This window comes from Plectrocnemia conspersa, unplaced genomic scaffold (assembly GCF_051122295.1).
Source record: "Plectrocnemia conspersa isolate PC_06_02 unplaced genomic scaffold, ASM5112229v1 ptg000010l, whole genome shotgun sequence".
NCBI lineage: Eukaryota > Metazoa > Arthropoda > Insecta > Trichoptera > Polycentropodidae > Plectrocnemia > Plectrocnemia conspersa.
The window spans coordinates 5,737,197-5,762,531 of NW_028277174.1; the positions used below are offsets into that span (position 1 = coordinate 5,737,197).

Genomic DNA, 25,335 nt, shown 5'->3' on the forward strand with positions numbered 1-25,335 from the left:
ATCTGTATATTTTTTCAGAAAAAATATTTTTCCAATGAAATATGTTTTAATAAATTACTATAGGATACATAATATACCTTTAAAAAGTAGTATACAACAATATAATATTCAATTTTGATTATATATTTGTTAAGACAGAAATCTAACACTAAAAATAAAGTATTCAATTCAGATTAAGAAATACAAAATTAAATGTCACTTAGCTTACATATTACAATTTTACTTACCTATTACAGTTTTTATTTTACAGCCTATTTATATTATAGTAATAACTTGAGCAACAATGTGTTTAGTAACAAAATTATTAATAAAATTTAAATAATTGTCATTTTATATATTTATTATTTTAATAAAAATGCTAATCTTCTATTAATGGTTTAAGAGTTAGCTAAATTAATTTATATATATATAATTTTATTATTATTTTTCAATGTATATTGCTGTAAAAAATATATTTTAAATTAAATTATGTATTATAAATAATATGTTTTTCATGCTTAATAAAATTCTATATGTATAATATAAATTGGTTTGAATCTTTGCTCTTGGATGTCAACATATGACGTAAGTAAAATTTAGTGATTCTCATTTCAATATCAATATCCTTGTTCAATATCAATTCCACTATTAGAAAGGATAATATATCACTTTTCTTAAATTTGTCTTATAAATGTATTGGACGATAAAATATTATTTATTATTAAAACAAACTATTTTATAAAAAAAAATACTTTTTATTTATTTAGTTAATATGTTCTACATAAGATTACTAAAATAAACATCATCAATTTGTCAAAAAATATAATTTTTATCACATACATAGGTAAATCATAAACTAATGGAATATTTAATTCGATATAATAATATGACCTCCAAATCATGGAAATGATCTGTGATTTTTTATATATAAAACTTATTTTTTTCTATTAAATCTATTTATATATTTAGATACACAATATTTCTTCATAAATGTATAATTCCTTAGTAAAAAAGGAATTACATGATTATTACATACATATAATTAAGATTATGTATTCCTATCAATGTTTATTATGTATTGTTATTATAAAAATGTATATAATATACACTTTTTATATATATATATATATATATATATATATATATATATATATATATATATATATATATATATATATATATATATATATATATATATATATATTAATTTACAAATATAGGCATAAAGCCCATTATTTATGTAAATGTTCAAATGGCCATATAATTCATTCTCTACAGATTTTTACCAATCTGTACCTAAATCACATAACATTCTTCATTTATTTATTCACAACGTTTCATAAATGCAACGTTTTAGTTTGATATAAAAGTAGATTATATGTTATTTATTCACAGTCGTTTTACATAAGTAAACATTATATTTAATTTACTAATTTTACTTTAGTTTTATTATATGATACGTCAATATCAGCATTAATAATAAAGTGATATTGTATAAAAATCACATAACGCTTTGTGACATTCGAAATACATTTAAAAATAATTCATATCTACTATCGTTCATTAAAATTAGGTCACCATATATATTATACTATCCAAACCATAATCTTAATCACACGACGTAGGAAAAAAATGTACTAGTTTAATTGTTGGCACGTTTTACTTCAACATCTTTTTGATGCCATAAGAATTAATAGCTGAAAATATATAAATATGATTTAGTTATCTGAATATTGTACAATATTTATTAAATAGGTTTACAAATGAGTTTTAGTCTATATTCAAGTCAAATCATAGACAACAGTAATTTTATGAAACATGAAAATCAAGAGACTACAACCCATTTTTATATATATATTAGTATATAATTACCAGCAAACTCCGAGTCGCACATTATCAACAGTTCGTACCATTGTTGGCCGGTGATTTGTGGCATTTCTAAAGTTCCACCATATTTGTTTGGCAAACATTTAGGGCTCACGTACTGATGCAACGAATTTCTGTCAGATCCATGGAATATGATTCTATTCTTTAACTTCTCACGCAGGAAAGGTTTGAACAATTGGAACACCATGTTGAATATGTATGGTTGATTTACAATGTGAATTGCTTTTAACCTGAGTGGTACGCTATCCTATAAATTTTAATAAGGTGTTAAGTACTATAACTTTAATGATGCACAGTATCATTTAACAATATGTACTTGTAACCAATCGACGATTCTCTTCGCAAACGGTGGTGTGAATTGCCAAACTTGCTGGAGAGATAAACCGTCCATGTCGAATATTACAACGACTCCGGCTACTTGACTTTCCGGTTCTAACATTGCAGCCTCCAAGAATAACACACAGCCTTTGAAAACTTCATCTAATGAGCATTTATTGTGCTTCCATTTCTCTGTAATAATATATTTGATGAATATCATAGTAATATGTCTAATCTAATTTAATTTAAATATGATAAACATACTTCCAAGTTCAATTAATAACATTCTTCTGCCACATTGATCTCTGTTTGGCATAACAGTGAGAATGTTGTGATTGAAAATGTTTTGTTCTCTGCTCGGCAGAAGATTTTTGTACATGTCGCTGTGCTTCACTTTGAACGAATAATATCGTTTGATCTGTAAATTAATAAATGGAACATTTAGCATTTTATTATTTACACAGATGTTATGCACAAGTATGAGGAAAATATCTAACCAATTGGTATGAGCTCTCTGGATAATATTTGCAAGGTCTGAGAAATCTGATGAGCCATGGTTCGTTGTCGAACGGCACATGAAGATCTTTGTCCTCTGAAATAAAAAATACAATATTTGAGACAAAAATAATTTATATATATACTCTGATGAGTATTGATTTATGATGGTAGTATATAAAAAAGTCATACATGAATACAATAATTGTTTCATTGTAAATGAAAATAATTTTTATATGGTAATAAATTAATATCATATGTTATAGTGGTATTAAATTATTTAATAAAATAAGAGTAATGCACAAATATATTTCTGTAATGTGCCAAACGATTATTACAAATAATTATCTAAAATACAATATTTTATTTTAGCAATACATTTACATATGTGTTGAAAAATCAACAAAAAGTACTGAAATAAGTTAACCGAAAGTTTTCTATATTTACTGTACATTATTCATACATAATACATAATTTAATTAAACTATTCGAATACATTGTTGTATTTTATAAAATACAGTTATTATAAATATAAATAAATAATTAAATAACAGGTAAAAAAAGTAAGCCAAGTTCAAAACTATTAATAACCTATTTATTATTCCACTTGTAACTAATTTCGTATGATACATATATAATTTTCATTAGATTCTAACCGGTTTATATAAATGTTCATACAACGATAATAATTGAACAGGTTATCCCATTAAACTATGTTTTTATTAAAAAAATAAAAGCCAGTTTCTTGATCTTATAAATTTAAATATATTTTCATACTCATTACCATAACATCTTACCTCTGAGAAGATCCTTAAGTGCAATCACTGCGTCTCTTTGAATATCAGGGGTTTCTCTGAGTTCTTTACGAGCCACTTCTCGCGCCTTTTCTGGCAACTCTCCTAATTCAAACTGGAGCACAAAATCACCCAATTGGATTGAAGGCAGTTTTTCCAAGTTAGACAACATGATGTTTCCACCTGAAATTAAAAAGAAGATACAAATAAAATATATATAAAATATAAGTTCATGATAATATAATGCTCTAGTTATCATATGTTTCAATAAAATTTCTTTGATATTTAAGAAGTATCTGGAATGTAAACATGGGAACGACTTATAATACCTAAATTTATAGTTCAATCTAAATGTATAGTTTAACCAATAGGTTATTTAGGATTTCGCACACAATTGAATGGCTGGGATTATTAATAATTAAACACTGTAAATTCACAATATATAATAAAAAGTAGACTGAAAAATCTGGCATAAAAGGGACTACTTAAAGGGAAACGCTCGATTTATGATATAAATACTATGGCAAAAACAAAATGAGGTTAAAATACAAAAAAAGATGAAAAATCTGTCGTCAACAGGATATGTAAATACATATATTAATATATAATTTGTAGGACATAGATAGACTTAATTCAATTTAAGAAATACATATTTATTACACGGGTAATAAAACATTGTGTTGTGTAAAGTTAGACATTTGATTATATCGTTTGGAATCTCTAATCAAGTCACACGTACAATTTTTAGTCAGGCATTTTACAGTGAAGATTTTAGGACATGTTAACTACAGTACAGTAATATATGATACATACATTTGCTCAATTCTGTCAAGTAGTTTGATCAGGTTCATTTAAGATAAAGAATCATATGTTTAACGTTATAAAAAAACTACCGTAAAATTTTAAAGTATTATTATGTGAGAAGTCAAATACTACTAAAATCAACAACGAATCAATAATAATTGATCTGCAGATTCATATAAAAAATAATTAAGTGCTTGAAGCATAGCATAGCAACAACAAATGTTGTTTACCTGAATGCTCTTTTTGCGGAATATGGCATTTAAATAAAATAACAGCAGAGAGCAAATATATTTAAGAATCCTATTACTATACACACTTTTCATATAAACTATGTTGGCTTTATTTTAGTCACGATTTCCATGAGTATCAGATTTTCTAGTCACCACGAACCTAAGCGCACTAGTCAATGATTTTTTTAATACCTTATAGAAGTCTCACGCGTGCTTCTTTCCTCAGCACCCAACACGCGCAGAGTTTTTGATAGTCTAATATTTTATTATAATATTATATTGCATGTTCTCACATTTATTCAAATATTATATGCTATGACGTTATTAAAGATTATGGATCGGTAAACGCCGATTAAAACAATGTTTCCTACATATTTGTAATGAATTCATCAGTGACAACTGATAGCTTTGTACTTATTTTTTCAACATAACGAACTGCTTTAAATTTATAACAACAAAGACAAAGTATAATTAAATATGTATTACATATTTATAACAATAACGACAAAGTATAATTAAATATGTATAACACAAAAATAGAGGTTCTAGTTTCACACAAAATCATTTGGATTGGTAAAAGGATCGAGGTCTATAAGATAAGCTGGACTTCTTTTTTTTCTCGATTGTGTAGAATTGTCGAAGGATGGCAGAACGCTGCCATCCTTCAACAATTCCATTCGAATTTCCATTCGATGCTTGATTTCTGAACTTATACTACCACTAATGTTTTTATTACTGCGCCAACTATTTGCTAAGTCTAATGATATAACACCGATTTTTGAAACAGATTTAAATTGCTTTACTATAATTATCCCAAGAATGGTGATAGTTCGACGTGATCAAAGCATGACAATCATGGGGTCAGATAATGGAATAACATACGCTATTTATAAGATCCTAAAAACAACAATTACAAGAAGTCAATAAAAAACAATATTACTACCTACATAAGTTTCGTGATTAAATTCACTGGTAAGAGAGTGTGTGGCGACCGTTTGCCACTTTAAATGAGATAACACAGCTTTTCGGAACCAGATAAAAACTGATTTTCAAAAGAGATTCCGAACCTAATTATTATACTCATTATTGTTTTAGTTTTTTGTTCTTATTAAAATTGTCAAGTATATATTATATATACGCTGATATCTACAGTGTATATTATAAATACGCTGTCTTTTATATATACACATATATATTATAAAGTATGTTAAGACAAAACATAATTTGAATGATCATGGCCATTTTAAGACAATTGCATTTCATTTGAAATGCAAAATACTTATTAAATTCAAGGAAGTTTATACAACTTAAATAAGCACTTGTGTTGAGGTTATATTTATTTTTAAGTCAGCAATTATTAAAACGTTAAAATATATAAAAGTCATCCAATAGCAAGTTTTTATGTATGAATAAGGTCAATGATTTAAATCTTGTGTAATTGAACAAAATTGAATCTCAGTGCGTCAATAGCAATTTGAATGTGGCAAATAAAAAATAGCATCTATGTATCATACATAAATAATTGGCATATTACAAAAAGAAAAAAACTTGAGAGAATTCAACGCCATTTTATAAATTTGAATTGTACAACACTCGAGAGAATGAACGCGGATGTCTTTTTTCATTATAACTGACAATCAATGTCATCTACAAGATGCGTCGATTGGCAAAAAATATTTGGATAAAAATATCAGAACCTGGAGTATAATTTGCATATCGTCCGTTTTTTGCACCATGGCAACACTCGACGCGTAATTGAGTTTGACGTTTATCATTTTGCGGTCGATTCAAAAAAACTAGATGTAAACAAACAATGTATTGCAATGGAGCCAACGATCACACACACACATGCTATGATTATGGATGATATGACATTGAAAAATATAATTTATCAAATATGCTGATACATATTGAGAGTTGAACGTCCGTTAAATTCAATTGGTTCGATATTAATGGACATTTGCTGTAAATTTTGCACTTTACAGCAGACAATGTCACATAAAACGAATTTCAATATTGAGGTTGAACACACAAAGAATAATTTTGCAATCCCACGTCCGGTTCAACGAATAATGACCCTGATCAGAGGCGACACGCGAAGATTGCATGGATTTATTTTAACGTTATGGTTTAGACACTGTTACATAAATAATTTAACTCATTTTGTTTGTTTTTATAATGAGTTTTTTTGTTATTCACACGTAAAAGATCTTTAGATCGAAACGTGTGCTGGTTCCGTTCGCTGGTTAAAACTTTCACTTTTCCGCGATAACGTGCAAAAAACTGGTATATGTGTTTTAAGCGATATTTTTGCGTACGCTGAGAGTTAATTATTTAAAATGGGGCGACGACAGAAATTTACTATGATATAATACCGACACTATCAAGTTTGTTTTTTGCATTTATTACCAGTATTTAAAGTATAGCATATTATCTGGTGTACATATTCAGTAGCGGAATGTTTTTATAAAAGGGGGTTAAGGGGGGGGGGAACATGAAAATATATATTAATTTAAATTTATTAATAAAAAAATGTAATAATATGTTGACTGATTTTTTTGTCAAAATTTAGTTATATCAAAATACCACTAGATTGAGTTTTATATACTCTTTAATAAAAAAAAAACACTCTTGCATTGCTTATAATCATTTAATTACAAAAGAGATTTACGGTAAGAATTACGGTTCAGACGTTTTTTTTAAATCTAGGGAAAAAAATCTGCATTATCTAAGTAAGACATAAATTCATTTACATTTAATCTTATGCAACTGACATATGATTATAATATTTTATGGTTATCTTGAATGCTTTGCATATAAATATTGTAAACTTATCTAATGAAATATTATATTTTTAATTTAAATAACTCCACTAACCAAATCTACCATTTAATATAAATCATTAAAGAATGATTAAAATGTAGTTTAACAATTAACTACAGTTAAAAATTCAGAAAGAGTACTTATATTATAATATGAAAATACATAAAATAACATTTTCATATGTTGTTTTAACATTTAAAACTTAACCACAACTACAACACTGTTAAATAAAGGACAATTTGCAAATGTCTAAATTTATTGTAGCTATGATTGCATCATTTAATAGCTTCTTGTATTCTGTTCAATGCATATATTAGCAGTTTAACATAAATTAGGACTTCTAGTGTAAATTTGAGTAACCAGCTAGTAATTGGTCAACATTGAGCATAATAATGGTTTAACAAACATATTATCACCACTTAAATCCTATAGATATCAAAGAAAAAATACGCTGCGCAGCTTATTGTGTATTTTAATAAATCAGCATTTTACATTAATTAACGTTCATAAGAAAAATACCCCAAAAATTTCTTTGACTTTGTTCTTTCTTGAATAAAAACTTATAATAAATTATTTTTTAATAATATTATTTAATATAATAAAAATATTTTTTTTGCGAGAAGCCACTGCAAATATTAAAAACTTTTCTTGTATTTATTAAAAAACACATATTTTAATTAGGCATTTGGGATCCATGTTTATACTTACAATATTGAAATTGCTCTTTGCACCATAAAAAAATCAATTACTATGATTTTCAAACTACGTAAATGTATGTATATAATAGTTTAATTCTGTCTGTTTGTTGTGTTGTATTATATAATATTAAAATGCTTAAATAACTGCACTATGAAATATACAAATTATAGCAATTTATTTTGAAAGACATAAGTAATTATTGTTAGCCGCAAATATTTTTAAGAGATATTTGCAAATATTCGCTTAAGTCCCTCTCGCTCTTTCAAGGGCGTCTGGATGTTTATATATCCATTGTGTCAAAATAAATATGGTTATGGCAATATTTACAAAAAAAAAGAAAGCTCATTTTGCCATAATTTGCAAAATAATATGAAGGCATTCTGTAATTAAAAATCCAACACAAATCAAGGTGAAGTATTAGAAAGCGTTAAATATAAATTTGATTCGCTATTTAACGGACAATATGTGGATATAAAATTAACACATCATATCAAATACATGATTCATAAATCTATTTTTTGACAATAAAGTGGTATCAAGGTTAAATGTGCTTCACACCTTTTTTAAAGTTATATGTTAACGGCAATATAATGTATATCTATATTTTTATATTAGAAAAGAATATTGATTGAAAATTAATTACTGTCATATCAAACGATATTTAATGATGTGAGAAAATCCGATATGCCTATGACGATATATATATATATATAAAACAAACTTCAGATAATGTCAAGTGTGTGATGATAGTGAAAAAATGATTTTCACGAAACGTGCTCAGCGTGTAGTGTTTTTGACACGAATTTTCTAACTGCGAACGAAGCCACTAAGTTTTATTCTCTAATAAGTGTAATAAAATTCCATTTTTTACTATCACGTAGTTTTTGTCGTTATCAATCAGAATAAATGATTTACAGATAGTCACGAACAAGAGATTATCGATTTTTTATAATCCTATTAATAACTTATATTTTTTTAATAAATTATATATGTATTAACTGAGTGAGTTAAATTTTATTAAAAAATAGTCATGTTATTTTTAATTTATGTACATACATATATATATAAAAATAATAACCTTTTTATTAACAGGAAATAAATTCAATACACATCTGTAACAAATCAATGAGAAATAGTGTGAGTAATAAAACTATAATGACCGGCAGTTAAATATCAAACAATAAAATATTATGAGGCTCCTATAAAATAAATTATGAAATATGACGAACAAACCTTCTTATTACACAAAAAAAAATACAACCTAAATTAATGGGAAAAAAACATATTTTATATATGTATGTATATGAACACTATGTATCTTTGATTGTTTCACAGTACAAAAATATTGTATTTTTTAAACACACAGAGAAAGTATCTCGATTTACAAGTTAAGAAATAAGTTATATTTTTTTACTGTAACAAAGAACTATATTATACTATTTGTATCAATCACTACATGAAAAAACGATATAATATGTTTAAAAAATATACTCTAAAGCTTACCTCCAAAATTATATGTAGTTAAAATGATTTAGATTTAAACCATATTTAAAAATTTAATATCAGCATTATCGTATTTTTTTGACAAATAAGTATTAATATTGTAATATTGTAAGATTTATATGCTTAGTTTGGTATATTATCATTAAATAATGCTTATGCATATGAATGTTCTTGGAAAACAATTTAGAAGAGGGATTTTCCGATGTCATTAAAACCTGATTTATATCTGTAGATTATTAGTAGAATTAACGTACTTATAATATGTGTTACAATGGAGATAGAAAATTTAATATTATTTTTATTTTAAATAAATTTTCCGTTATAACCTGACAGGCGTAAGCCCAATGCGTTACAACGGTACCAACTGAGTAGGTCAATCAGACATAATCAATACCCACAAGTAAGTATGAACCACCAGATTGAAAGAGTGAATCGGTGACATCTATAATTATTAATTATAAATTATTATGTGCTATACAATTTATAATCAATAGATGTCACTGCAGCTGGGGCCGTTTTTTGGATTAATAATAGCGCATTTTTTATAAATAAAAAATTGAGTGCCGCTGCCGGGCCTCGAACCCGCAACCTCAGAATTACTAGTCTGAAACGTTACGGACTATGATATTACGTCCATAGTTTGTAAATCAGTGACATATGTAATTTTAAATACAGATTATTATTTTATAATCTCACTTTATTTTAATGTATAATATTTGTGAGAATAGAAAAATCTAGGAAAACCTTATCTATGATGATCGATCCGAAACTCTTTAATTCTGATCTTATAACACGGTTAAAATATTTTTTAAAAACATCAGATTTAAACCCAGATCTTTCAGGTATTAATCACTAACTTGTATTTTCATGAATTTCTCAAAGAGGATTGCGTTTCGGTTTGCTATGCTCAGTTCTGAGCCAGAATATCTAAAAGAAAAAAATAACGTGTTCTTTAAAAATATATTATTATTTTATGTACTGAGCTATTGATTAATAGTATTTTTTCTAAAGAGGTCAGAATAAGTAAATGGATATAATGGCTAAACTCATTTGTAAACAAGTTACTCAGACATTCAAAGTTTTATCTATAAATTTATATTTAACTTCTTTAATAAATTATTCTTCACAATACGAAAATAGCACGCTATGACGTTTTTCCATTATCGAAATCGATCCATTGCATATTGAGTGTACTCGAAACGAGGTCACTTTTAAAACAGGTGAACTTTTCGAATAACTGGGAAAACACAGACGATCACTAAAGGTCAATTATAAGAGTACACAGACGATGAGTACAAAGGGGAAAACCTCATCTTCAAAGTGACACAATTTTTCTATGAAATCCTTCAGTTGAGGTAAAATTTAAATGCTTCAAACAATAAAAGACTTACGCATAGCATATCGCGTGTTGTTAATTAATAATTACTTTTTACGATTGACTCGCGAGAGATTAAAATAGTTGCTTACATAAATTGAAATGTTTTACTATTATAAAATATGATATTTTATAATGCTTTCAGAGATAAAGATGCAATAAAAATAGTTTAGGATGCAATCGTAAATGCTGCGTTACGTCACTTGTAATTTTAAATTTGTTCCGTACAAAGGAACGTCCCAATGCTGCCAACCGTGGCGCAACGCAGCATCTCCCCTTTACTACCACTCTAATATGTTTGTAATTAATATATCACTGTTTTTGTGTTATTTTGTTCTTTCACTCACGGTCGTGCATGTTGAATGGCTTGTGTGGAATGACGTGGTCTCGTGTGTTTGTGTGGGAAAAACCGGTACCGACACAGCTCCACCGGCTCGACAGCCGATCGAGAACTGACGAGTTTCAAGACGTGTCTCTGGTTTTATGTGAGAGGAACGTGACATGCCAGCGGGTGACCGAGTGCAACCTACGGCAAGTGGTTTAACCCGAGACACAACAAAAGCTCTTCATTTCTATGAAATAATATTTGTAAATCAAGTTTATAGCTGGTTGTTGTCCAATATCCAAAGTTCCTGAACTTCAATGAATATGAAGCTGGAGTACTAAAGTCCAATAATTTACTGTTTAGTAGTTAGTACACAACGAAGAGTTAGCGCATAAAAAGTTATCTTTGCCATTTTAATACAAAAAATATTTATTTAATCTAAAGAAAAAAATGAAGAAATACCAGGTATCTGAAAACAAAGACTCTGGATTAAATTATTAAGAAGATAACTTAATAGATGACGATTATGTTGGTTAGCTCTTAAACGACAATCGACCCCAAGTTTATGGAGTGGAAATATTGCTTCTACGAGTCAATAAATTATGAGGATAGAAGTTGAACGAGTATTTACAAAAGCTATATATAAAAAAGCTACATGTATCAATGCAAAATTAATTTATTGCCCAATTGGTTAAAATTGCAATACAAAAATGATCAAATACAACAGATTGTAATTAACGCCAAATGATAAGTTATATGAATTTTGTGGCGAAGATATTTTTAAGCACAATATAATTTATGGCAGAATACACCACATAAATTACCACAATGTGTAATGTAAAATGATAATGTAGAAAATATCGTCTAAAATTAAGCACTAAAGAAACGATATTTATGAGTACAGTAAAGCCTCGATATAACGGACCTCAATGAAACGGAATATCTGGACAAATTTGAAACTTATTTTAAACATCCTGATAATGTTATTGTTGTTTAAATCCAATTGTCACCAAGCGGTGACAATTGGACGTCATAACTGAGACAACTGGCCAGCCAGTCCACCCGCGCTGCAGTCGGCTTTTGCCGCTCCCTCGGTGTGATTGTATAGCCGATTTTCTGAGCGATTACGTTTCATAATTACGTAAATTAAAAATGTGAATAAATAAAAAAAATAAGTTTTAGAATCGTATTACAATCCCAAGGCATGCGTCGCATCTACCGCATGTATGGACCACTAATATATACATATATATTGCGTTCCAATAAAAAATAAACGAGAAGAAAATATTGTATAAATGCTGATATACAGGGCCCAAAGGATATCCTATGCTCAAGGCTTAAATAAGAGCTCTCGAAAGCGAAGAAGCAACCACTTCCCTCTTCACGCCAAACCCTGGTCTACCTCGACGTCAGGAATGCAGAGTTCATCCCGCTTTGGAAACCACTGGATCTTTGGGACGCAGATTTGGATAGACTACTTCACGTATATCATAAAATAAATATATACACTGTACGTGAACGTTATTCAAATTGTTGCACTATTATAATTATCAATAATAATAGTTTTGCCTTTTATTAAAATCAACACATTCATCTTTCATGACCTTTGCCAGGACAGATGAATGAGTTAATTTTTGGTTAGGCCAGCATATTCACAAGTATATATCAGAAATAAGGTTTTATCTTTTAATTTAGATAAAAGTAAATTTAAAAAAAAAAATTAAAAAATTTTTATTTCCGCTAATATGGAGATAATTTTAATAGTATTTCTTAAGCGGTGACGACGACGATATGCGGTCTGCATAGTTGTATCTATACAAATTAATATATGTATATATGTAATTCATACATTGAAGTCAATTTATGTTTTAAAATATTTCTTACGATTCTTTAATTGGAATAAAATGCATCTAATTCACTAAATACTATTATTAATATATTATGCATATATGAAAAACCAATTGATATATAATCAGAAGAAAACGGAAAGATAAATGCATTTAATCAGTAGTTTAGGATTATTTATCAAATTATTATAACTGATGTAAAAGTATTTTTTACGCCTTTTAATATTTTTTTTCCTCATAAGTTTTATTAGGTACTAATAAGTATGACAAGTAAATATTATGTTTCATTATTAATAAGTATATATATATAAGTCAAACCTATTTAAAAGTCCCTAACACAAACATATGTATATCTGTAAACAATATAAATGTTATACGTCATACATTAAATTTCGTCTATGGTAAAATATTGAAGTGTGCTAAAAAATTAAAGTAGTTTTAGAACACTCACATAGAGTGATTTTTATTAATATTTGGGTTCAATGTTTGAAAACTCGAGTTAAACTTTTAAGAAAACAACAAAGTGATTAAATCTGTATTACCTTCAAATGGACGTGTGTCATTTAAATGTAGAAGTCGAATTAAGTTTTAACCATTACATTAAAAATCGTATGTAATTTATTGCTTACGAAAATTTAGGAAACAAAAATTATAGTAATTTACAAATTATCTTGTTACCATTTTTTTTGTCAACATACATATTTTAATACATTCTTTGATTTCTCTTAAATTTTACGTGTACTAGAAAGTATGCAATATCATAATAAACATGAAACTGCGAAATTTTATATTGAGTGTTTTTATGGAAAAGTCATAGATTTGCTCATTTTATTTGCAGTACAATAGCCACCTGGACATGACGGTGGAAACGTATTTAATTAGCATTATAAAGTATACAGATGGAAAGATAAAGTGTTCTTGGATTTTTATGTAAGGTTATACACAAATTGAGTGAATCGTTAACGCGAGAAGGCGTTACTATTGCGCCACGCAAATATAATTATTTACTTAATTGTCGGTAATCCGTTATTTATTGATTCAATTTTAGAATATTACCATAAACTTCCCAGCCAAATTGCAAGTTGCTACTTGGAGACGGACCTTGTCCGATGATGCTCTTCTTATATTTGATCTTCCATTTGCTCCAAGCAAAGGTCAAGTCAGCTAAACCACATCCTCGATAATTCTCATTCTTTATTTAACAATTACCAAAATCGCTGGAAAGTACTAAATATTATTACACAAATCTCAATGGAAACCACTTTTAATTGTTGCGAAAATTTGCTTCGAATAGGCAATTCGATTTCCAAAAAGTTGCAAAAGGGAGTTGCATTTATCGAAGACCTTCAATTAATCACCAGTATGTGTTGCGCACATATGACGTTAATATTTAGTACATTATGTAGAAAGGGTTCATGCGAGTCAAGACCGATTGATATTAAAAAATACTGAGCAACTCATTTGCGATTGCTATATGGCAAGATCACGGCCGAGTTAAGAGTAATTAATGGAGATCACCATAGCATTGTTAACGATTTCAGCTCCTCGGAAGGTTAGCTAGAAAATTACAGCGAGATTAGTGCGACTATAATCGAAGCTGTAACATCTTTGACACGACTACAGCTATTACTTATTAGCAAAAAAATACGTAAAAGAAACTATATATATAGTATTTTTTGTGCGGGCCAAAACGTCAATGGTAATATATCGAATTAAATAAAAGGTTTATCTTGAGATGTAATGATATTTACAATACTGTTGCGGTGAGAACAACTTTATATAAGAATATACAAAAGACTTTATAGTAACTGCATACATCAAAGACCCAAAGAATAAAAGTTTCATGTTTTCTTTCAAATAAAAACTGCTGAATATGTAGAATCAGATTAAACTGCTAACTAAATAATTTACTGTAAAAATGTGTTAAGCTACATAATTAACATGTATTTCTACTATATATGTTTTTATATTAGGTTTTTACTATTAAAAATTGTATCAAGAAGTAAAACATGTCGTTTTGTTTTATATAAAAGTGAAATAATTAGATAAGATATGCTTTCATTTAGATTAAATCTTATTTAACCAAAAAAATATGATAGTACTATTTAAAATAATGTCACGCCCTTCGTAAAATATAATTAACTATTTAAAACTAAATTCTTGAAACACTTTTATCTACCTTTGAACAGACTATTATTATTTTTGAGTAAATTACAATTTTATTGTCAAAAATCGATAAAAACCATTATAAAACTTTTTATATTATTTGTTATAAATTATGAAAATATCAGCTAATTTACAAATGCCTACTATTATGTAAATTAATTTGTTCTTGCCTTGAAATTTTTAATTCACAAAAAAATATGTGTTCGGTTTCTTTCAATTTATTTTATTTTAATAAATATACATTAGTTTTAAGACGCATATTATTAATGTAGACATTCTGAATTAATGTCTTTCTAAAATAAAATTTAAGATTCGCTGATATCATTATGTTAATTTTTAGTAAAGAAATAATTTGTTTTATACTGTACAACTATTCTTACAATAATTTATTTTAGGTGATCTCGAAATTAATGCTGATTTTTTTTTAATTTAAGTTTTAACAATCAGTCTTGCTATTACGGTTGATACTTGAGAACGTTTTTTGTTATATCTGATATTTTAAAATAAAACTGGGCCATAAAATGTACGATGGCAGAAATTCTACTAAATGAACAATCTATATAAAATTGCATATTATATGAATTTCTTAAAAAATTCGGCATTTAAAAATTCATTTATTAGAAGATGGTTTAAAAAAATCCAAGCGATGATGTCCAGGTTGCAGAAATGGAAGCAAATCCTACTCAAACCATACATCAGTCGGCCGTAAAACTAAAAAAATATAGACTTTACATAGTACATGATAAATTCAATACTATATCATAATCATATTTTAAAATAAAAATCGAAATTATTTTTTTGCTGTATCTAAAATATTTTTTTTATTACTGTAGTTATGTTTAAATTCACAGATTTAGTCAGTTTTACCGAAAATATAATATGTGATAGAAACAATTGTATTTTTTTATTGGAATTAATATTGCTTATTCAAAAGCACATGTTAAATATTAAGAAGGGCGTTTTTGTGTGTAAACTGTTCATACGTTTAATAAAAAATGGATTACTAACAGGTTCTCTCACTCCTATCAAAAAACACCGATTAATCTGGAAACGTCTAATGGAAATTTCGGTCAATATAAATTATAAGTCTAATATAACGCGAAAGAGCATTAGACATAAACCATCAGCGGTTTTAACATAAACTAATATACTATAAACATAGCATATTCTTATGCTAGTAAAGCTTAAAAAGTATATATTAAACAATATTAAAAATATTCATGACTACATTTAAAATTTCTGTATATTTTTAGCTATATAGCTATATTAAAGTGTTAAACCTGACTAGTGTAAATCAGTGAAAATAATAAACTTAAAACATATTTTAAAAGTGAAAAACTCCTAATAAAAAGTCAAGATTGACAACATGAAAATGCGCAATTTTAGATCTTGGAAAACCCAGTAGTTGAAGGCCACACTTTTTTCCTTTACTCATACATATATTATATATATATTTACAACGGTGAACGAAAGAGTTTTTTTCTATGTATAATATATCTTATCTCATGAATTCTCGATAGTCGTATACAACACAAACATTAACAAAATTTATTGATCACAGTTGCATTGTTAGGTTTCCTATAAAAAATAGTATAATCTCACTGTAATCATATGTTTAAAGATGATATACGTAGATATAAGTCAACATCTCAAAGCCTAATAAATTACTATAAAAGATAGGAAAAAATAAATAAATTGATAAAAGAACATCATGAATGCAATTGCATTAAGAAATTAATGTTTTCTGATCGTAAATTCCATATAATACGTCTCTATGTGTCAATTGCACGTCATAAATGTATACGTCATATTTGTACAGTATAAATCAGGGATGGCCAAACTTGTGAGGGCTCAGGGCTGGGGGCAATATTGACTGATTGTGCACTATTTAATTAATATGAATATAGGTAATTTATTAAGAACTGGAATGTTTGTGCTATAGTTCGTCTCAAGATTGCTCTTAGGGGACTACTGGGTTTAGACTAAACCGAATGATTGAAGTTATGATGAGAATCGAGGTTCAAAATGGAAAGATCTGAATTTTGTAGTCATAACTATGCTGCCTGTATTGATAGCTGGACTCTATCAGGGCAAACTTTACTGAATTAATGATTGAACTCTATTGAATGTCAAAAGCCAAACACTTAATAACAGAATAACAAAATCATCCTGCCTTATTCTTCCATCGTCTCAGCATCCAATTATAAATTCTGTAAAATATGTATTATACATAAAAACAGTTTTACTACACCCAGTTGATTGCATAAATAAATAAAAATGTAATAAAGCGATTGAAGCGCATTGACACAGATATATATGAGTTTTATGCCTGAAAATGTCATTACAATTCGTATAACAATCACTTTTTTAAGAAATGACGCACTTAAAGTAAATTTATATATTGATACTGTCTCACTGTACTTTGTTTAATATATTAAATATTTTTAATATTTCGTTGTAACCTGACAGGCGTAAGCCCAATGCGTTATAACGGGGTAAAACTGTACCAACTGAGTAAGTCAATCAGATATAATGAATACCTACAAGTAGGTATTAACCACCAGATTGAAAGTTTGGGAATCGGGAATAAATGAATATGTGTAATATAACTAATAACCAATAGATGTCACTACAGCTGGCGTCGGTTTTTTTTATAATAGCGCATTTTTATATAAAAAAATTTGAGTGCCACTGCCGTGGCTCGAACCCAATCTCATATTTACTAGTCTGAGAAGTTACGGACTACGCTGTTCCGTCCTTAATATTGTTTTATTAATTGTAAATCTTCCGTTACAACATGACAGGCGTTGCATTGTGGTTCACATAATCAACAACTAATAAGAAAATGTTGGGACACACTAAATTTAAAATCAATAAGATTACAATCAATAGATGTCATTCTGCATGACGTATCTCGATTTTATTTTAATTATTCATCACTTAGTTCATCCGTAAGAATAGAATAATTTAGGAAAACCTCATCTTTAATGATCGATCATAATTATACATTAATCAGGCGCGTAATATGAGATACATTCCCTTTCGCTCGCTCGCGTGTTAAATGCCTACAGCGAGTGAGAGATAAGGGCGTGCGTTGCATGCTTTTCGTACGCCCACTTCTTATCTCACCGTACGTGCCTGATATTAATCACTAATTTCGATCTCCTAAGCATGTTAAAAATTGAATAACACAAGGTTGTATATGGCACTAGAACCCAGGTCTTTCTGGTATTAGTCACCAACAGATATCACTGGTATATCGTACTGGTCAAATATACAAAACAAAAAATAATGTACATATGTCATATAAAAAAAAACACTCCACGTTTTACGGTTTACGACACACTTTTGTGTATTCTTCAATCAATCAATTATGTTATATCTGTGAGATCGAAGTTAGTGATTATTATGTAATTTAATTTCGACTAATCATCACAGATTAGGTTTTCCCAGATTTCTCTATTTATGTTAACTTTTCCCATATTAGTTGTAAATTTTTCCATCAGCCGGTAGTTATATTTTAATAAGCTTTCCTTTTAAAATTTGCTATTCAATACAATATTTGTATCATTTTCCTTTATCTGGTAAATCAAAGAAAAATAAGGAAACAATTTTATTTTGTATCTGGAGAGCAAATTGGATTTTCCCAGAATTAAAAAAATAATACCCTACGTGTCTTTAGGTGTCTTTATCAAATTCAGTTAAAAACACTTCAAAAAATATTCCCAATATACAATTAAATAGTTATGTATATACTAATCTAGTTGGTATCATAATTAATATTACACAAGCACCATGTGAAAACTGACCCGAGCAATTTAGCAGTGACTTTAATCACACTTGCTAGTGCAATATTGCAATAATAACAAGTGTTTAACAATAATTACCTAGGCATAATAAAAGTTAAACTTTGTCCATTATAAATATTCATGGAATAAACAGAACATTTAAAAAGTGAAAAAACTGTGTTGTTATATTTATATTATGTTATGAAATTGTATATTAATATAACCATTAACACACAAGGTTCAGTTGGGTTAATAGGTTATTTACTGAAACTTATGTAGAAAGTTTGTTTTTATTTAAACTATCCTAAATAATATGCTGAAGTTGTGCAGTGCTCGGAATTGAAACAGTTTCAGTTTTATTTAAAGAAAACGGAAAGAATTAATGGATCCCGCAGAATATTATTATGTACTCTTTTTTTATAAAATGCATAAACTATTGTTAAGATTTCAACATAAGATAATCAGCAGGATCAATAATAGTAATCAGCGGAAGAAAAATGCGAAAATCATATATTAAGATGATTTAGAAACATGCAAAAATTAAAAATGATATAATATAAATATGTATGCTTAGAAAAACTTGAAGCAAAAGTTGAACATAAATCCTAAATTTGTAATATGTAAACGAATACTAAAGTTTAAAAATGTTGTTCAAAGTAATGTAGTTCAAAACAGTAAAAACATGGTTTAATGAATTTTTTGAAAACAAGCTTTATTTATTGAAGACAACATTAATATTTAATTGGTCATGCATTGAGAAAATTGTTGTTATTTTTCTTATGAATGAAAATTTAATACAGTAGTGGGAAAATGGCTTGTCAATTATTAATATGCTCAGTTAATCTACAGAAGGAATGAAAATAAAGTTCTAATTTTATTTATTCCTTTTTCTTGATTATTGATATTTACAGAGTAGTAATATTCGCTGATGTTAAAGGTTAATCATCAACAAATTAAAAATTACATATTCTTTTTTTTCGCTAGTCTTTAACGTTGATCTAAAAATATATTTTATATATTATATATATTTTTTAATTATGTATAAACTCATTATATTTTTGAAATATTTTTTTAGCTAAGCCTATGTCTTATTAAATATAATTTAAGACAGTTATACAATCTTAAATGCTGATTTAGAACTATGAAAAATATCACATGGTACGTCAAATTCATATATTGCGTAAACCGCTAAGTATCCTTGGTCAGTTTTTGACATTTGAACCTGATTTTTGTTTCGTGAAAGAGAAACTTATTATACATTGTAATTTACCATTGTTGGCAAGCTTTAAAAATATAGTCGTTGTGGGGAAATGTGTCATCAAACGGGCGAAATAAAAATACTCAAGCGCGAAAAATCTTTTGTTGCCTGTTTTACAATTGGAAATAAAATGAACTCTCTTCACATGATTGATCCCGATAAACGCTTTACAGCCAAACAAAGAACAAACGCCGTAATATGGATATTACATAATAGACGAACAAAACGACGACAGCAAGGTCGTTGTGAAACTATGAATGTGGGAGGCCCTAGATTTGCCAGAACAATTTTTTTTGTAATAGTAAAATGAAATACAACTTATATTTTGAAATCATAAATGAGCCATTTATGAAAATATTAGCAATTTAATTTAATGAATTCGTACAAATTCATAGAAAGAAAGATAACTCATACAATTGTAATAAATAATATATAATTAAACAGCATATGGGTAAAGTGTCATTTATAAAACGCATTGCTCTTATTCATATTATTATAGAAAGATTTAATAATTTTATAGTTACCGTATATTTAAAAAATAAATTGTTGCAGTGTACAAAAAAGTAAGATATGCTTATATGAATTTGTGTTTTAAACAATTTGATTTCTCAAGAATTGCATATAAGTCTTAGTCTAAAGCGCATTGTTTTCTAAGCAAAATAGAGTATTCTCTTCGGCTTTTAAATAGTTAAAATATGATTCGCCAATCATCTTCAGTAAATTTATTTAATAACTTTGATGTAGTCATGAAAGCAGCTTAAATTAAAATAATAAAAATATTATAAAACAAGTTGAGAACCTCAAAATAAAATGTATTGGAATAATGAGCTATGAAATATACCATGAGACTTGGCTGTTAATCAAGAGTTAAACCAAGTAAAAAAAATGTTACGGGCAACATGGCTTTGACTCTTATTGGATCAAAGGTAAAAAAATATTTTTGAAACTACATACAATTTTATTTTTGCCTTAAATTATCTTTAAAATACTGGTTTCTTTGCCATAAATCAAAATTACGCATAGCACTGTCCACAATACAACGTTAAGTCGATAAATTATGAAAGTTAAGTTTCCAAGCACATTTTCTTACGTAGTTTGTGAGGGAAATATTCGAGAATTTCGCTTTACGCCACAAAACTGAGTTCGTTATTTTATTCAAATAAAATAACAGTAAAACTAAATATTTATGATTCAACAAAACATACTTATTATAATCATATTTTTTTCAAATATTAGAAGCAAAAATTTTATAAACAGCAGCACTAATAAAAAAATATATAGACCCTTTGAGCGGTATCGCCGTACATGTACGGCGATCAGTCTTTCACTGTTTTGTGGTACCCCAGATAGTTATATATTTACATAACTGAAAAAATAATAAATAAAAAACATTATGAAAACATATTAATTTGATTTAATGTTAATGATTTTTATATAAACTAATACCAGTAAATTAAGGAGTAAGATATAAATGAGCATAACAAAAAATATTTTGTATTCATTTTATAAGAAATATTGAGAGCCTCTGAATTGATATAAAAAAAATTCACAGAAGCCGAATATTATATGAAAATTATTTAAAATCAATTATCTAAATTTATTAATAAAAAACGTTAAAGAATTTTTTTTCAAACAAACTAATACAAAAAACTACTAAAATTAATGAGAGAAATAAAACGATGAAAATCATTGTTTTTTTTTATAGTTTACTATAAATGAAATATAAAATAATAATAAATAAAAATACCTATTCTTACGCAAAAAAGGAAAGAAAATCACATTACCAATAAAATTTTGAATGTAAAATTTTTCATTCACAGAAAGGCAGAAATCACAAGAATATTATAAAATTACATCTGTTTGTGAGCCAACAAGATTTTGCAATAATATTGACGAAAGTCTATTATATAAACATTTAGAATTAACGTACATCAATACTCATACAAATTATAAATGTTACTTGAATTCTCGAGGTACGAATAGTCGACTTTGAATCCATACCAAGATCAGTCGGTCGATAAGAGAGCAATCTTTCCGTCGACTGACCTCAAGAGTCAGCTAATCCGGTCTTTAACATATAGACATACAACTCTGCTCTCTTGGACAGCCGACAAATGCCGATCATCGACTTCAAAGTCGACGACAATGAACGATCCTGGCTTTATGCATCGCGAAAATGCTTGAGCACAATCAGCTACAGCAGATTCCGCGATCGTCTATTTATTCGTACGTCAGTTCTTTGTATTCTTAAATAACATTTTATAGAATCGTACTATTTGTTGATCAAAAATAATCAATACAACCTAAAATTTTGTTTATCAACTTGAGTGATACAGCACCGGGAGATTATTATATAGCTTATATTTTTTGCAATTAAATCACATGTTTTTGTAGTAAAACAATTATAAAAATGTCAAGGTTTTACGTAGGATTACTCTTTTTATAGTTGGGTTTGCGTCATCTTTTAGGTAATTAAGGAATAAAAATAACTATTGGAAACGTGTTTATTTCACACAAAAGGTTTTCTTTATGACCTAAACGTCTTTTGAATTTCGTTTTAAGAAATATGACACCATTTAAGATTTGTCAACATATTTTTTTCGGTGATTTTGCCATCTTTATACTCTGCAGCCAGATTATAATACAAATTGAAATCAAATTATAAAGACCAATTGTAAAATATAGTTCTATTCTAACGACAAATCTTCAAAGACAAATAAAAATAATTAATACCATAAATTAATTTTTTGATCCTAAAAATTACGTTAATTGCATAAGAAATAGTAAATTTATCATCAAATAATAACCACTGGATATATCTTTAGTTTTACGGAAGTATACTATAACTAATACATAAAACATTTAAATTTATGAATACTCATAAAATTGAATATTATCTGATAATTTTATAAAACACATTTACCCAAAGTTGTAAAAAATGATTGAGATAATCTTTGCTGATCGTCCAATAATAATTACTTTAATATATATTTGTGTTTATTAACTAATTTTCGATACTATTTATTTGTATTTAATTCTGACCCTAATACTATTTTATTTATATTAATAATGATGCAAAATGTATTGTATGAATAAGAATTAAATTTTAAATAACTAACTGCTAGCTACTTTATCCATACTATTTAATTTAGAAATATTATAACTGACTTTCCAAGATAAATTATTATACTTACTTACGAATAACGTAAAATACAAATACAAAGTAAGGTTTGTTTTTAGGAAAATTTTTTAAAAGATAATTTTACAATTTCCTCATTTTCTTTATAGTCCTAACCTAATTATATTTATTTTACTATCCATATATTTTATAAATAAATTTTGATTTATTTCTTTACGTTATATTTTCTAATTATAAATAATTGTTTATTTAATTATTTATAATTTTATTAATAATAGATTTTAATTTAAATTTAAATTAATAATTAAAATTTTATTTTATAAGAAATTACAAAAAAAAAAATCAAAAGGAAATTGCTTTGCCCTTGTACTAAAACGTTAACAAAGCGAAGACAGCTACATTAATAAAAAATAATCAAAATTATGTTGATAAAACAATAGCTCAATTTCAATGTCAGTGGTTTTATTAATTATTTCAGAAAAAGCCTCATCTACGCTACAAATAGTATTACATTGTTTTTTTTTCCTTAATATTAATTATTTTACGAAATCAAACCCAAATCACTTTTTGTAAATTGTACTTTTTTGGTATTTTTACATCAGTTTTAATTTTTTTTACCATTAAATAAAATATTGCTCACCATTTCCTTTGTCATAACTCAAATAGTTGATTGCTGCCTTAGTAGCAGTCATATTTTCCTTTTTTCTGAATCACTGTTTTTTATAAAATATATTTATAAATACGGTCGAAACGCTCCGAATACGTGCATTGTCCTTTGTGTTATTTTACATACAAAATCGCATAATTTTCCTCAATAAAAAACTGACAGCGCTTCTAACGTAACACAACACCAGAAAGTCAACCGTCGTTATCAACGAAAAACGGAAACGAACTATTGTGTTAAATGTGGATTGTCATTTGAGCACTCATTAAAACACTAGTTAAAGGTCAGTTTATATCACTCGAGTTCAACGCCTCGAAAAAGTTCACCTTGCGAAGAAAATAAAATACCTCCAAGATGCGGTTTTTCACCTTGAAGGTTCTCCGTTTATATCTCGTTTTCCTCCTTTCGAGAAGATCCAGATACAATGACCTGTTCGATCCAAGCCTGGATCAACACTGAAGACCTTTGGCGGTCAATCGAACTGGAATCCGATGGAAAATGTGAATAATCAACGATTTAATGCGTATAAATTAGCCACGCATGGCTTGGTTACACATGTCATGCATTACATTGAGTGAAAATTTTCGATTCAATCTAAAAAAAAGTTCAATGCCAAACTCATTAAAATTCTCGTCCTTTAATACAAGTTAATAGTTGCTGGTTTTGCTGTGAGTAAAAATAACTAAAAAAATACATGTAGTTGGTTTTATACTTTTAGAATATTCCAGGGTCACCTTTGCGTCAAATTCAGTGATTGATAAAAATAAACAGCATTGCATCAAATATAATGATACTTAGGCTACGTTTGAATGCACCGTAACATTTTTTTATAAGCACAACCTTGAAGCAAAATTTTAATAAGGCGTTACTGCAAATTAATTGCTCGATCAGGTTTTAATCAATAAGTTATATTGTACCAAAAAAGTAAGTTTTACAAAATGATGACATTATGTGTTTAATAATAAATTCTTAACTTAAATTTAAAATAAGTTGTTTTTTTTTGGGATGAGTATTAGTAAACACTTGCATGTCAACAAACCAAAACAGATTAAACAATCTTTAACAAACAAAATAACCACACAAAAAGTGAAAACAAGTTTTTTTATTTTTTCATGTAACAAAAATACAAAACGGCTTGAAGAGATGAGGATGTTGTAACATTGCGTTGTTACAAAAGTGAAATCGCACTTAATTTACTGATGCATGTAAGTGCATTTTTCTTGTTAAAAGACAGTAATGAT

General features: G+C 27.4%; 1 protein-coding gene across 2 annotated transcripts; it reads right to left on the reverse strand.

The window, feature by feature from the left end:
* Positions 1–1,166: 1,166 nt before the first annotated feature.
* On the reverse strand, positions 1,167–24,529 carry LOC148230458 (alpha-tocopherol transfer protein-like). Of its 2 annotated transcripts, none has more exons than XM_088195356.1 (7): positions 24,071–24,529; positions 3,477–3,656; positions 2,682–2,776; positions 2,449–2,602; positions 2,183–2,376; positions 1,852–2,113; positions 1,167–1,676 (listed from the first exon to the last, which is right to left on the reverse strand). In XM_088195356.1, the coding sequence occupies exons 1-7, from the start codon at positions 24,120–24,122 to the stop codon at positions 1,639–1,641; spliced, it is 975 nt and encodes a 324-aa protein (XP_088051482.1). In that variant the 5' UTR covers positions 24,123–24,529; the 3' UTR covers positions 1,167–1,638. The 2 variants fall into 2 exon arrangements, with proteins under 2 accessions (XP_088051482.1, XP_088051483.1); XM_088195357.1 differs by lacking the exon at positions 24,071–24,529 and adding an exon at positions 11,255–11,411.
* Positions 24,530–25,335: the final 806 nt, after the last annotated feature.

Coding starts and splice junctions, on each gene's coding strand:
- LOC148230458 (XM_088195356.1), bottom strand. CDS start 24,122: ATGACTGCTACTAAGGCAGCAATCAACTATTTGAGTTATGACAAAGGA. Junction 3,657..24,070: donor GAGTTATGACAAAGGAAATG/GTGAGCAATATT, acceptor TTTTAATTTCAG/GTGGAAACATCATGTTGTCT. Junction 2,114..2,182: donor GAATCGTCGATTGGTTACAA/GTACATATTGTT, acceptor TAAAATTTATAG/GATAGCGTACCACTCAGGTT.